This window comes from Prionailurus bengalensis, chromosome A2 (assembly GCF_016509475.1).
Source record: "Prionailurus bengalensis isolate Pbe53 chromosome A2, Fcat_Pben_1.1_paternal_pri, whole genome shotgun sequence".
NCBI lineage: Eukaryota > Metazoa > Chordata > Mammalia > Carnivora > Felidae > Prionailurus > Prionailurus bengalensis.
The window spans coordinates 103549761-103565511 of record NC_057348.1 but is presented as its reverse complement, the minus strand read 5'-3'; the positions used below and the strand labels follow the sequence as shown (position 1 = coordinate 103565511).

The window sequence follows — 15751 nt, the reverse complement described above, 5'->3', positions numbered from 1 at the left end:
GTATGACACATACTTGTTAGTACTAAATATAAATTAAAAACTAGACACAAAAAGAAAAAGACATCGTTGAACAGTTCTATAACTATGTACATTAAAAAGAATAATGTATCCATATGTACTCACATGAAAAGAATCTCAATATTAACAGATTAACAAATAAGTGAAATAAGACAAGTCACAGGGGAAAAAAAGTCCACAATATTTGTACCATTTATTTAGATAGAGACAGAGCCAAGCAAATGCATAAGTGATATGTGTATTCACATATATACACTGGAGCCTGAGTGAAGGGACTCCCACTGGTCAAATCTGGACAATTTAACCATCAGAAAGAACAATCTGGTAATAGATGATGAGAACATAGTAATACTGAAAAGGAAAAATGGGAGAAGAAATTCTCCACAAAACAAATGCGGCCTAATAAACGCAGAGGAATGACAAAATTAAAAACCCCATCTTGCAGCTACATACATAATAAATGATTCTGGCAAGAACTCATAGGCCACTATGCAAAAGATTATTGGAGAATAGGATATTAATAGTCTCCAACTTGCTATGCCACAGATTACTCATTAATTACCAAAAGAAAAACAAATGGTTTTAAAATGGAGAGTTCTAGTTGACATCACCTTAACTACCATCAAATTGGCATCATAGTTCTTTTCATGTGGTGGTAAACATCATCAACATAGTATTCTTACCAAAAAATGTTTAAACTGAATCTAATCATGAGGGGAAAAAAAAACAAAAAAGGACAAATCCAGGTTGAGGGAAATTCTACAAGTTATTCTAAAAAATGGCTTAGATTCTTCAACACATGGTCATGAATGACTCTAAACTGTGTTTTAGATTAAAAGAGACTAAGACACAAAAAGCAACACATAAACATGGATGGATCTTGGATAGGGAGTAAGACAGTACCACAGTGGTAACAGAGGTATAGAGGTCACAAGAAGAGTTTGCATATTACTGGCCATTAAATTAAAAAAAAGAAATTTAACGTTTATTTATTTTTGAGAGAGACAGAGCATGAGCAGGGAAGGGGCAGAGAGAGGGAGAATCTAATCCAAAGCAGGCTCCAGGCTCTGAGCTGTCAGCACAGAGCTTGACATGGGGCTCGAACTCATTAACTAGAGATCATGACCTGAGCTGAAGTCAGATGCTTAACCAACGGAGCCACCCCGGTACCCCCCCATTAAATTTTTTTTTAATGTGTTTACGTGTATGCACATGAGAAAGCAAGAAAAGTCTGGAAGAACACACGCCGTTTTAAGTATGTTTATCTCTATGTGGTATGGAAGATGTTCATTTACACTGATATGTTCTACAATGAAAATGTATTTATGTAATATAACAAAGTTAAATGAATAGCACCTGTAGGAGAGTTAGACTACCAAAGAGGGATTGGTGTGAATACAGACCAAATTAATTAGTGATTTCTTATGCAAAGAGAAGCAAAATTCAGATGAAGAACAGTAGTTCACTGTTTTTACCTTATGTACTTCTATGTTTGCAATTTCTGTACATATTTATATGTTACTTATATTTAATAAGAAATATTTTAATAAAAATAATTTTTCAAATCTCCTAGTAACATAAGACAGTAACACTCATTTAACACCTCTACATTTAGGTTGTATTTATAGAACATAAGGAATCTGGGTAGAGGGTAGAGCATATGTGAAAGCCCCCTAATATTGGAAAGGCAAGTCATTCAAATTGGCAGGTTATGGAATCTAAAAGAGTCCTGCTGTGAGTGTGAACTTTATTCTAGTGGGACAAAATGATTTTAAACGGAATAATATGAACAGATAGGCATTTCCGAAAAATTAGTCCTGAAGACAGTAGGAGAGCTGGAGCAAGAAGAGGCACATCTGTTTAGAAGTTAACACCCTAGCTCCCATCTGCCTCGAGTCTCAACCTTCTACTGGCTTAGACACCATTATTTTTTGTTTTCAGAGTTTCGTTATCTCTTCCTCTCTATGCTTGCTCCCAACCATTTCTATAAATAAATAAAAAGGCTAAATTTCTAAAAATCTCTTGGTGAGTCTGTTACCTGCCTTATATGAGAAAGTGTATTTTATTCTACAATGCCCTGGCTCCTTGCCATGACCTACACCTGCAGCTATAGTAAACTCCAGCATAACATCCAACTATGCATTCTCCTTCTCTCTCAAATTTTACTTCCTTCTAAACCAATATCATTCAAAGGATGATCGTCCCCACCTCCTACAGGAGAATCCTGAGGTTACCTTTTAAAATTGTAGATAATAGAGTCCCACTCCAGGCCTATTATATCAGAGTCTCTAGGAGTAGAAACCAGAAATCTGTTTTAAACAAGCACCTCGGGTGATTCTTTTCCACAATGAAATCTGAGACCACTGGAAAGAACATCAGATAACTAAATAGATTATCTCTATTCTAAAAAGCATTAATATGTATTTTGTACACCACCCAAATATCAGTCACAACCACAGGAGAAACAGAAAACATGCAGGAGATTTAGAATCTGACTACATAAAAAACACAGGTACTTGTTAGCAAGATATTTTCAGATTCCAATCCTTATATAGGTAAAATGGCTTCAATCATTCAAGACTATCTCCAAACAACATATTATCCCTAATTCATGTAGCTGACAACAAATAGAGCAAAAAGTATTTGCCATGATTCTTTACCACAGGATAAACAACCACAAATTCATCAAGGTTTTACTTCACATTTTCTTTAAAAAAAATAAATAAAAAAGAGGGGTGCCTGGATGGCTCAGTCGGTTGAGCTCAGTCCAACTTCAGCTCAGGTCACGATCTCACAGCTCATGAGTTTGATCCCTGCATCAGGCTCTGTGCTGGTCGCACATAGCCTAGAGCCTACTTCAGATTCTGTGTCTCCCTCTCTCTCTGCCCCTCCCCTGCTGTGTCTGTCTGTCTGTCTCTCTCTCTCTCAAAAATAAATAAACATTAAAAGAATTTTTAAATAATAAAAACTATACGTACATAAAATATCTCTAAATTGTCTAACACTCATTTCTAAAAATAAACAAGGTTAATGATTCTGTCCTAAAAATATTTTTCACAAGAAATATAACTTGTCTATACGAATACTAAGTAATCTCTGCTTTGATGAGCTTATTTTAATGAAAAGTAGCATAATGCTGAAAAGCAAGGAGCCATGTAAAACTGATTTCTAAATGCAAAGAAAAATTTGCATTAAGTCCATAAATGAATTTAGTAGTATAAAATGTGGTAAAATTCATAAATACCTTAAAATTTCATAAAAATAAAAAGCAATAAGCTAAATACAATATATTCAGAAATATATACTTTAGTGCAAGGATCAGCAGCCTATTCTTTGCATATCAAAATGATAGGCTGCAACAGGAGTTACTCAAATAAGAGAGCTGAAAGCTATAAGAGAAAGAGGGAAGGAGAAGGGACAAAAGCAGGGAAGGAGAGTGTTTCGGTCTACAGAACCAACAGTTCCAGCCAAGGAGATACCTAACTAGGTGTTTCACCTGATAGCCCCTTGCTAGGTGTGTCTCACCTGACTGCTCCTCGGTGCTGAGGACCTGCACCGAAGCCTCCTGAAGTAACCTTAAAGTTACCCTTCACTCACTGTTATACTAAAATCTCCTCCTATGGGCGGAGCTTTCTGCCATTTTTTGAACACATGATGTATGCACCAGCATGTCGACATGTTAAGCATGTACAATTGAAACAGAAGCACCTATGTAAGTTCCCTACAGTACTCCCTAATACACTAAATAAAAGCTTCCTGTACTAACCCCATGGGAGACAGTACTTAGAGAGCTATCTTCCTGTTCCCTTACTTGTAACAATAACAATGCTTCCAACCCTTCCTTGGGTTGTGTTCAATTTGATGCACCCCAAGCAACAAACCTCTTGAGTTCAGTTACAAAAAGAACACATGCAACTGACTCACAACTCACAAAGATTTACCAATAAGGTATGTTGCACTCAATACACCCATAGCACAGAATCTATAATTCATTTATAAAACTGTATTCTTCGCTCTTATTTTACATGTTTTCTTTCCTCTATTATATATAAACAGCAGAGACTATATCTGGTACATCCTCTAGTTTCCTAGCACAAAGTCTTAACATTTAAATATTTATAGAATCGGGGCACCTGGGTGTCTCAGTAGGTTAAGCGTCCGACTTCAGCTCAGGTCATGATCTCACAGTTCTTGAGTTCGAGCCCCACGATGGGCTCTGTGCTGACAGCTCAGAGCCTGGAGCCTGCTTCAGGGATTCTGTGCCTCCCTCTCTTTCTGCCTCTCCCCTGCTCAAGCTCTGTCTCTCTCTGTCCTCAAAAATAAATAAACATTAAAAAATTTTTTAAAAATTAAAAATATAAATATTTACAGAATATTTAATATTTAAATAAATTTATTTAAATGGTAGTTAATGTTTACATCAACACCATAGAGAAAGCTGTGCTCACCAAATCTCTCCCTTCAATCCTCTCTAGGTGGCAAAAAAAGCAATACTAGAGAGACAGAAATGTTGATGGGACCCATGACTCAAAGACAGCAACAGGGAAGTCTAGTACTGGGGAAGTGGGGGTACACAAAAGAGTACTTTCAATACTTTCAGTGGTGTATGTACATAATAGATATTGCTACAGTCAACAGAAGGCGGGTCCTGGAGGACTCATGCATTAAAGCCCTTTGTCTCTCTTAGTCCTTAGCAGAGAGAACTGGTAGGATCCCAAGTGATTCCATTAACCCTTTCCCCTGTTGACTTGTGGTTAAGTTTCTACCTTTGTTAGTCTGGGAACCTGATAAAGAGTAGAGTATCAATTGTGTTACTTGGAAATATTGCTTATGGTAAAAATGACTCTCCTTGGCAGACTGCATCTGAACTGAAAGTAACAATAAATGGGAGCGGGGGGTGGGGGGAGGCGTATGCATAGCCCAAAGAAAATGGCTCCCAGATGACTATTTGCTTGCTATAGGGACTATTACAAAGACTCACAAAAAATGAAGACCTTGGAGGCAACCTGGGATTGCGTTCTTTTAGCCTTCTCAATAAACTGGTGCTAAATATGCCCAAAGGGTAGCCCTGAAAATTTTAAAGTTTAGACACCCTGGTAATCATTGCAGAGCTACTTCTCTGTATTATCAATGGAACTAATGTTTTCATGTGTGTATGAAACATCCTGGGATCTTGTCAAAATACAGATTCTAATTTAGAAGGGACCTGTGATTCTGCATTTCTAACAAGCTCCCAGGTTACACAGATGCTACTGCTTAATGCTGTGGATCCATGAACCATACTTTGAGTAGCAAAGCTTTAAAAAACTACTGAAATAGGTAAGAGTGACATTTTAATTTAAATACTAGGAGTTGCAGAACATTTTTAAAACTTATTAACTTTAAATACAGCAAGAATTGTTATACAGGGAGAAAGACCTTGAAAATGAAAATAATTCAGCAGTCATGAAAGTTCCTATTAGGATAAGTGAAGAACTGACACTTCTAAGAGGCTGCTAACTCCATTTCAGGGGAAGACAAAATTAAAATGGAATAAGAACATGGTATACCTAGAAAGAGACAAAAAAACAAAAAAATCTAAATTATCTGGATCAAGTCACAAGTCATGACTTATTTTTTCAACTCAGGGTCTAATTAACATGGGCTAGCAACAGTGTAGTGACCCAAAAAAAGGTCCAGAAGATATATGTTGACCAAGACGAATATTATACTGAGACTTATCATCATTACTCCTTCCCAGAAGATAAAATCAAACCAAAGATTATTAAGCACGGTTTTTGTTTTATTTTTATTTTTCTATTAGTAGACTCCACTGATGTAAAACTAGTGATGATGAAAAATTCTTCATAGCTCTATTAATCAATATAATTTATTTCTAATACTACCTAAGTATTACCAAAAATAACTTAAACGGAGACTGAGGAGTATATCCATATCAAAACAACCCTTTCTCAAACATACTACTCAATACTACCTGGTAAAGGAATTTTTTAGACTAGACAAACACAACCTATAGGAAATCAACTTAAAAAGGATCAAAGTATAGGGGTGCCCGGGTGACTCGGTTGGTTAAGCATCCAACTTTGGCTCAGGTCATGATCTCACAATTTGTGGGTTCAAGTGCCGCATCAGGCTCTGTGCTGACAGCTCAGAGCCTGCAGCCTGCTTCAGATTCTGTCTCCCTGTCACTCTGTCCTTCCCCCGCTCACACACTCTCTCTAAAAAATAAACATTAAAAAAAAAAAAAAAGAGCTATACTCTTAAAAAAAAAAAAAAAGGACCCAAGTACCATGTTTGATATGTTTACTGACAAACACCCTATAAGAATTGTATTAGAATATATTAACCATCACTTTAATTCATGTCTACGAAAAATACATTAATGTTTAATCACACTTGTCCCCTAAGCCAAAACATAATGTAAAATTACCAAAACTAGAATTGTTTCAAGCTATTAGTTCTAACTCTAGTAAGAAAGCAAGGGGAAAAAAAAAAAAAAAAAAGAGGGAATAATATAATCACAATTATACAACACGATCTCCAACATTAACAAAGGAAATGGGAAATTACACTAGAGGGGAAAAGTTGTAACATAATTAAAAAAAAAAAAACCTCTCAAGAATTATGTTTTACCTATGATTTATAATTTGCACCTTAACTTTGAATTTATCTGAAGTTCACAAAATTCACAAAACTACCAACAAAGCAATAATACACAACATATTCACCTAAAGAGGTAGAAAATTATTCAATTTCCCCATTTATTGTCTTTCTTATTTATTTATTCTACATATTAGCCACCTCTCAAAACACTTACAAAGCTTCACACTCAAGAGCATTAATTTCCCTTTCCTGTCTTCTCTTTTTCCTTCTTCCATAACAAAAATAGGTCTCCAATTCTAATGACTCAGTCTTACAAGAAAAACGAGCAATCATTAGCAAATACTTAAGAACATTTGGAACTTGAACTGCCATTAGAGTTGGTTAAATGAATTATGCAGGAAAATATGCTACATGACTCTACAGACACAACTTGCTTTGACCTAAATGGAATTACCACTCAGCTTCATCATCTTTGTCTGCCTTGTCTCAGAAAGAGTTTTTGGCTATTTTTAAAAAATCAGAACTACCTTAAAATAAGGTAGATTTGACATAAAAGAGGCTATTCACTTGAAGGACAGGTCCCATTATGAACCTTTAATACAACTCTAAGCATGTCAAGGGTACTAATGGGGTGCCCTTCCAGAAATCTACATTTGTTTGCACAATGAATCTACTGGGTAAGAACTCATATTAAGAATCCAAGGTGCATTAAGTCTGAATCAAAGACATAGAGGTGGTACATAGTACTGGTCCCCAGTGGCTTGAGTCCCAAAGGCAGGAGCTTTAGAAGAGTAATTGCTTTACTATTATAGCTGTGCAACCTTGAGACCACAAGGCCTCAGCAGTCTGTGCACCAGCACCAAGAGATAGCACCCTCAAAACAGATGGGGAACTATACATTCAAATACCTCCAGGGAAAAAGCAACTGACAAAAATGAGTAAGTGATCTGGGAAAGGATTATGGTGAGAAAACTAGGCTTCACCAGCAGGAGGCAGCCCTATTCAACTCTAGCAGACTGTTGCCCTCAGAGGAAATACTGCTGCCAGCACTTTAAGAGAAGTTTGAAATCCAAAACGTGTGAAATAAATATCCCAGTTTTTCAATGTTAGGAACCAATTCAATTTCTTAAAACCACTGTGCCAGCCTTAGAAAATATATCCATGGTCAAACCGATGACCTATGAAGTAGAGATAGTGCTTTCGGCATGGTGAGAAATCAACAACATTAACAGGAGAGGTCATGCCTACATCACACATCAGCAATGAGATTTATGGATATAGGCAATGGTAACATATTTGTGATCAACAGTGGTGATGAATACAACAAACACATCAGCCGCACAGCAGCTGCTTTTGATAGTCACCTATTCTGCACCTGTTCCAAGTAATCTGAACATGCTGGGAGGGAAAAAAAAAAAAAAGGAAGAAAACAAAACAGACATACACACAACCATGTTGAACTAGTCTGTTTATATTCATTACCACTAATCACAAGTGGTCCTTTATAGCTTTCTGGCAATAAAATATACATGTAATACACATACATACATACATACATACATACACACACACACACACACACACACACTTTATAGCTTTGTGGCAATAAAATATACAGGTAATACATACACATACACACACACACACACACACACACACACACACACTATCATATAGTATTACGTAAACATTTCCCCAGTCCATTTCATTCTTCCAAATAACTATTTTATACCAACCTCTCTTCCCAAATCTCTCACACCTCCCTCATCTCTACTCTTCTGCTAATGACTTTGCTTCCCATTTCACTGAGAAAACAAGAAGCATTCAAAAAATAAGTTCCACAGCTCCAACCACCACATCTAACAACCTACGTAATCTGTATCCATATATCGTCTCCCTCCAGTTACTCTGGCTACTCATATCTACTCAGTCTCTCCACTTGGTGTTGGATCCTATCCCCTCTAGCCTTAGACTCAAAAACCTTGCTCCAGCAACTCCTTCCTCTTCTCTCCTTAAATGATCATCAACTCTCCTTTTCCACTGGTCACTTCCATGTTAGTATAGCACACTAACATATTATATAATCTCTGCATCTGTGGTACACAGCCTCTAGGATGGTCCCAATGATCAGTGCCCTTTATATTAACAATTTTAGAAGGTCCCCTCCTACATTTAAAGTTAACTAGGGCTGGTCTGCTGAACAATATGTAGAAATTATAGTATTTATTTCTAAAATTAGGTTACAAAAGACACTAACTCTCTCATATAATTGCTTCTATCTCTTTCTCTCTGATCACTTATTCTGAAGAAAAATGTCCTGTCATGAAGATACTCAGGCCCACACAGTGAAGAACTGAGGTCTCCATCCAAGAGCCACCAGAGAATGGAAGCCTACCAATAACTAGTTAAACAAGCTTAGAAGCAGATCCTCCAGCCTCAGTCAAGCTTTGAAATGGCTAAAGCCTAGGCCAACAGCTTTGACTACAACTTCATGAGAGACCCTAAACCGGAATCACCCAACTAACCACGCCCAGATTCTTGACCATTAGAAACTGTGAAGTAAAAAATGTTTGTTGTTTTAAACTGATATATTGTGGGATAATTTGTTACAAAATACATAACTAACACATCACCTAAAATAAGAAGAAACAAACCCTCCCTCAAACTCCATAACCCTTTTAGCAAAGATCCCATCTTGCTGCTTCTCTTTATATAAAAAGTCATCATAGGAATTGCATTTAATCACTTTCCTTCTTCTATCCCCACTTGAACTCTCTTGAATCAAGATAACCACTGATGCTCATGTGACTAAATTCCATGGTAAACTCTTGATTACCATGCTGTTTTTGTTCTGTTTGAGAATATTCATTTCTGCTACAGAAAAACAAAATGAGATATAAACTTACATGTACAAAGTAAAGCATGTGCATACACACTGACAGAAAAGGACAAAAAGACCAAGAAACATTTAACATTCTTGAGGCACCTAGTTACTAAGTATAGAGAAGACAAAGAAGAATCAGGATATACTAAATACACATGAGACATGAACACAATATACATGAGGCCTTAGTATGGCCACCGATCAGTGACACCATTCTGACTCCATGTGTCCACAGCCTAAAAACACAAAGCCCATGACTATTTTGTAGGTTAACTGCAGAACTAAAGCTACAACCAGGCATACTTGTCCCTGGATCTAAGAGAGTGTGTCTTTGCCCCAGGGTACCATCTATGTGGGCTCTCGAGCTGAAAAGGCAGAGAGAGCCAAGACATACAATACAAACTCTGTGTACCATAAGATTCAGGTGATCCTTCCACCAACTTGTACTCTATCATAAGTGTGTTAACTAATCACATTTTTTTCCCCTTGCTTCTCTTCATGTATTTTATATTTATTTAATAAACCACGTAAGGCGCAGCTGGGTGGCTCAGTCAGTTGAGCATCTTGATTTCAGCTCAGGTCACAGTCTCATAATTAATGGGATCAAGCCCCATGTTGGGCTCTGTGCTGACAGCATGGAACCTGCTTGGGATTCCCACCCGCCCCTGCCCCTTCCCCATTCGTACACTCTCTCAAAATAAACAAGCTTCAAAGTAATAAATAAATAAATACATAAATAAATAAATAAATCAACCAACCAACCATGTAATATAAGCATTTTGTCCATAAACCTTTTCTCCCACAACCTTTGAGGTGGCTTATCTGGCAATATACTTGGGAGTCTACCATTGCATTAGGATAATTTGCCACAGGACATAGTCTTCATCTGACTCTAAAACCAGAATTTGATAGTTACTCACTTTCTCTGTTTGAAACATTTTCCTTACATAGCTTCTGTGACAGTACTCCTGGTTCTTCTCCTATCCCATTGGCCATGTCTTCCCCATCTCCTCTGAAGTGCTAGACCACTTTACTACTCCCCAGATAGCATATCCAGTCTCACAGCTTTAAATAAGACCTACAGGCTGATAAGTCCCAAATTTTTATCTCTGGTCCCAACATCTTACCTAAACTCCAGACAGTTTAAAACCAAATTTTTACTATCTACCTCAAAACAGATTCCTCTCTTGCATCATTGCAATGGTCTCCCTGATTCCCAATTTAGACCCACTTCAGTCTACTCCCAACCCAATAATCATTGGAGTGATCCTTCCAAAACATAAATCAAATCATATTAATCCTCTGCCCAAAATTCACTTAGGTCTCCCCACATTCATCACAGTCAAATCTAAAATCTATGGGGTGCCTGGATGGCTCAATCGGTTAAGCATTGGACTTCGGCTCAAGTCACCATCTCACAGTTTGTGAGTTAAAGCCCGCATCAGGTGAGCATGAGCCCAGCACTGCGTGAGCCCTGCTTCTCTCTCTCCATCTCTGTCCCTCTGCCCCTCATGGGATTCTCTCTCTCCCTCTCTCTGCCCCTTGCTCACTTGTGCATGCGCGCTCTCTCTCTCTCTCAAAATAAAAAAATAAACTGTAAACATTTAAAATAAAATAAAATAAAATAAAATAAAATAAAATAAAATAAAATAAAATAAGGAGTGCCTGGATGGCTCAGTCAGTTGAATGTCCAACTTTCGCTCAGGTCATGATCTCATGGTTCATGAGTTCGAGCACTCCATCGGGCTCTGTGCTGACAGCTCAAAGTCTGGACCCTGCTCCGGCTTCTCTGTCTCCTTCTCTCTCTCTGCCCCTCCCCTACTCACACCCTGTCTCAAGAATAAATAAATGTTAAAAAAAAATTTTTTAATAAAATAAAATTAAAAAATAAAATAAAATCTATGACCTGCAAGGCCTCACCTGGTTTAAGTCCATCTCTACCTTCACCACTCGCAAGCTTGTTCACTTAGTTCCTGCCATTATATAAACACTCCAACCATGTTCCCACTTCAAGATCTTTACACTTGCTACTGCTTCTTTCTAGGGCACTCTTTTCCCAAATAGTTGCATGACTTGCTTCCTTACATCCTTCAGGTCACTGCTCAAATATCACCTTATCAGAGAGGATTTTCCATTTCACCCTTTGTAAACGCAAACTTCCACCTGCCCGTTAACCACCCCCATCCACAGCATTTCCAATACTCCTTGTCCTGCTTTATTTTTCTCCATAGTCCAGACTACCACCTGATATATATTTATTTTTTTTATTTCTTCATTGCCTGTCTCTCTTACTAGACATTAAGCTTCAATGTTTATATTACATGCCTAAAACCTATAGAATGCAAGCATATAGAAGATACTCAATAAACATTATTAAAAAATAAGTGAATGAGTAATAGTAATAGGAAACATTTCCATAGTTGAGACTTGGCAGCAAGGAAGGGAAGCTTCACATGAAGGCAAGAGAACTGGCCACAGAAGCACAGACCCTGCAGGTCCCATAGGCCCAGACGAATACCAGAACTATTTGGGAGGAGGGCTGTAACATCAAAAGAGCAGGTAAAGGCAAGGCCACAGAAAAACTGCTCTGTGGTTGTCATGGCCCGATAGAAAAAAATCAGCTGACAAGACGAAATAACAACTTTACCACAGAGAAACTTGGAAGACACTGTCTCAACCAATTGATCAAAGTAACATCACCAATAACTGGAAAAATAAATATTCTATGCTTCTTAATATGATACAATGAGAACACAACTCCTGTGGCATTCTTGCCAAAAGCATGTCACCTGAATCTAACCATAAGAAAAGATAAGAAAAAAATAGTATTAAGGACATTCTATAGAAGAACTGGCCTGTATTCTTCAAAAATGCCAATGGCAGGAAACACAAGGACTCAAAAATGTTCTAGATTAAAGATGACCAAATAGGCATAATAACTGAATGCAATGCATAATCCTAGATTTTATTTTGCTCTGACATTATTGGGATGACTGGCAAAACATGAATACAGTCAGTAGATTACATAGAGTTCAATCAATGCTGAGTTCCTGACTTTGATAATTACATGGTTATAATTATATGGTAAGAAAATGCTCTTGTTAAGAAGTACACACTGAGGTATTTAAGGGTAGAAGGGGACATTATGTCTACGGTTTATCCTCCTAGAGTTCAAAACAAAATTGCTACAGGACAGAAGATAAAATAGCAAAATATTACCATGTGGGAAATCTGAGTGAAGAATATATGGGAATTCTCTGTAGTACTCATAACTTTTCTGTAAGTCAGAAATTATGTCAAAATTAAAAAAAATAAGTGAAAAAACAAATACATTAATGAAAAGGGTTCAAAAATAAAATGGGCAAAAATATTCTCAATATATTATAGTTAGTCACTCTTAGCTCAGATCTTAAAAGATAATCTCTAGAGGTGCCTGGGGGCTCTTGATCTCAGTTCAGGTCAGGACCTCACAGTTCTTGAGACTGAACCCTGCACTGGGCTCTATGCTACAGCAGGGAGCCTGCTTGGCTGCTTGGGGTTCTCTCTTTCCCCCGCTCTCTGCCCCTCACCTGCTCGTGCTCTCGCCCTCTCTCTCTCAAAACAAATAAACTTAAAAAAAAAAAAAAGACAATCTCTATAAATACTGGTTTAAAATTGAAAATTATAACCAGGAAAGAAGAAACTATGTATCACTAGACTTAGAGTGTAACTTTTTATTTTAAAAAAAAAATTTTTTTGGGGGGCGCCTGGGTGGCTCAATCGGTTAAGCGGCTGACTTCACCTCAGGTCATGATCTCACGGTCCGTGAGTTCGAGCCCCGCGTCGGGCCTGTGCTGACAGCTCAGAGCCTGGAGCCTGTTTCCGATTCTGTGTCTCCCTCTCTCTGACCCTACCCCATTCATGTTCTGTCTCTCTCTGTCCCAAAAATAAATAAACGTTAAAAAAAAAAATTTTTTTTTTAATTTTTTTAATGTTTATTTATTTTTGAGACAGAGAGAGACAGAGCATGAATGGGGGAAGGGCAGAGAGAGGGAGACACAGAATCGGAAGCAGGGTCCAGGCTCTGAGCCATCAGCCCAGAGCCTGACGCGGGGCTCAAACTCACAAACCTTGAGATCGTGACCTGAGCTGAAGTTGGACGCTCAACCGACTGAACCACCCAGGCGTCCCAGAATGTTAAATAACATTCTCCCAGACTAACATACTAGACTTTTTCCTGTATTTAAACAGACTTTTTTTCTGTATCTAAATTTCATGTAAAAACTAGAAATAAATGCCATCAAGAATGAAAATATTTTAACACTGACCTTCAAATAAATGTTATGATTTCCATATAATATTTCTATTTCAATCATTTAAAAACACATTTTTAAATTAACATAATCTGAAAAATAACACCCTCATACATTGAGGATTTGAGATGTCGCTTCAATTGAAACACCATGAAAGACTGTAGAAGAACTTTAGAACAGTACAAATGCAAAAGACCTGATTTTACTCATTTAAATTCAGTGTCAATTAGCTGTTTCAACAAGGAGACAAAACAAAACAAAATTACCTTCATGGACCGTAATGCCACAATTGTCACACTGAATTATTTCATCAGCATCCTCGCTATTATCTCCAAGACAAACACAGCAAATCAGAATGTGGTCCATTTTTTGAGAACTCCAGTTTTGACTCTTCTCAAGAATCAGCGAGTCCTAATATTAAAATATATCAGAAAAATCACGTTTAAATTAAAAGATAATTTCAATAAATAAAATTCCCACTTAGTTATTTTATGGATTTCTAAAATTATGCTGCATTCTCCATTCTTTTAGTAATTTCAAAGCATATTACACTTGAAAACCCATCTCTTTGTCAAATGACCCTCAAAGCACCCTCTAATTTTTCATTTTCTCTACAAGTCCCATATTCTCTCTCCTTTAAGAAATAAAAAAGCAAGCATGCAACTCTTCATCTGCTTTGCCATTCCAGATTATAGTCTGACCCCTTAAACTAGGAGAAAGGAAAAATTAACTCACATGTAATTATTAACCGTACAACGGGTTTAAAAAGTTTAACACAGGGTTCCTATACTTTGGAAGCTTATACTCTTACCTTAAGGGAGACAAGACACACATATGTTAAACAGGAAAAAAAATCAATTCAAGATAACACATAAGCAAATATGTATGTGATGGCATAGTTACAGACTCTACACTCCTTAACTGCTGAGGAATTCAGAAGTTCCAGGGTCATCAAATTACTGGATGACAGATCCAAGAGAGCCTGCATAGACATATCTGTGTATACAGAGACAGAAAACTATCTAAAAAGGATCCAGATTGTCTAGTTGCTAAAGAGTGAGAGTACTCTAGTAGGTTCGTGTCAAGAAAGATCTAGTGTAAATAAAGATATGGAGCTAATTATAATATAAAAGGAGGAAGACATAATAAATATAAAGATAAAATTAAAGAAGAGTTTACCTAATTTAAACTGCATTACAGATTTAAACTTTAAATGGTAACAAGACAATGATTCTTATCATATATCACCAGATTGGGCATTGTATAAGACAGCACTTGAGTCTACGTATTTTAAAAACCTAACCATGTTTTTTCATATTCCTTTAAACCAATAACCACAGATAACATTTACAGTCATCATTTCATAGCAATTGTAAATGACATTTGTATGATACTTCAATGTCACAATCAATAACATTTTTTTTCAATTCTGTGTTATACATCTAAATTGCAACTGATCTGTAAAACAAATCAGAAATGAAGGAAAAGTCAACAAGGAGGCAGTGTCACTTCTCGAGAATCTTACTACTTTAAAATTGGGGGCACTTGTCGATTGAGCATCCAACTCCTGATTTCTGCTCAGGTCACGACCTCATGGTTTCAGGAGTTCAAACCCCACATCTCTGCTTGGGATGCTCTATCTCCTTGCTTGCTGCCTCTGCCCCCTACTCAAGCTCACTCTCTTTCCCTCTCTCTCTTTCTGTCTCAAAATAAATAAATAAACTTAAGAAAACTGTGTATTTTGTTCCTCCTTGTTACAAAGCCAAAGCAGTTTGAGGGCTTTGGACATGAGTAGGAAATACTTCCTAAAAAGAAAACTCACGTTTTATAGTAGTTTGGTACATTGAACAAAACAAAAATCTACCCAGATTCTCGCTCCATCAGCCATGCTTCCAATGTAACAGCATTTGACTTAAAGCCCAATGTTCTTGGCTTTCATTCTCAGTTCCTACTT

General features: G+C 37.1%; 1 protein-coding gene across 5 annotated transcripts in view; it reads right to left on the bottom strand.

The window, feature by feature from the left end:
• The window catches only part of PHF14 (PHD finger protein 14), a 213954-nt gene that overhangs the window by 183151 nt on the left and 15052 nt on the right, over positions 1-15751 (bottom strand). For all 5 annotated transcript variants that reach the window (XM_043588972.1, XM_043588974.1, XM_043588973.1 and 2 more), the window contains exon 4: positions 14064-14208. In XM_043588972.1, coding sequence (XP_043444907.1) covers positions 14064-14208 — 145 coding nt within the window. The remainder of the gene's footprint in view (positions 1-14063; positions 14209-15751) is intronic.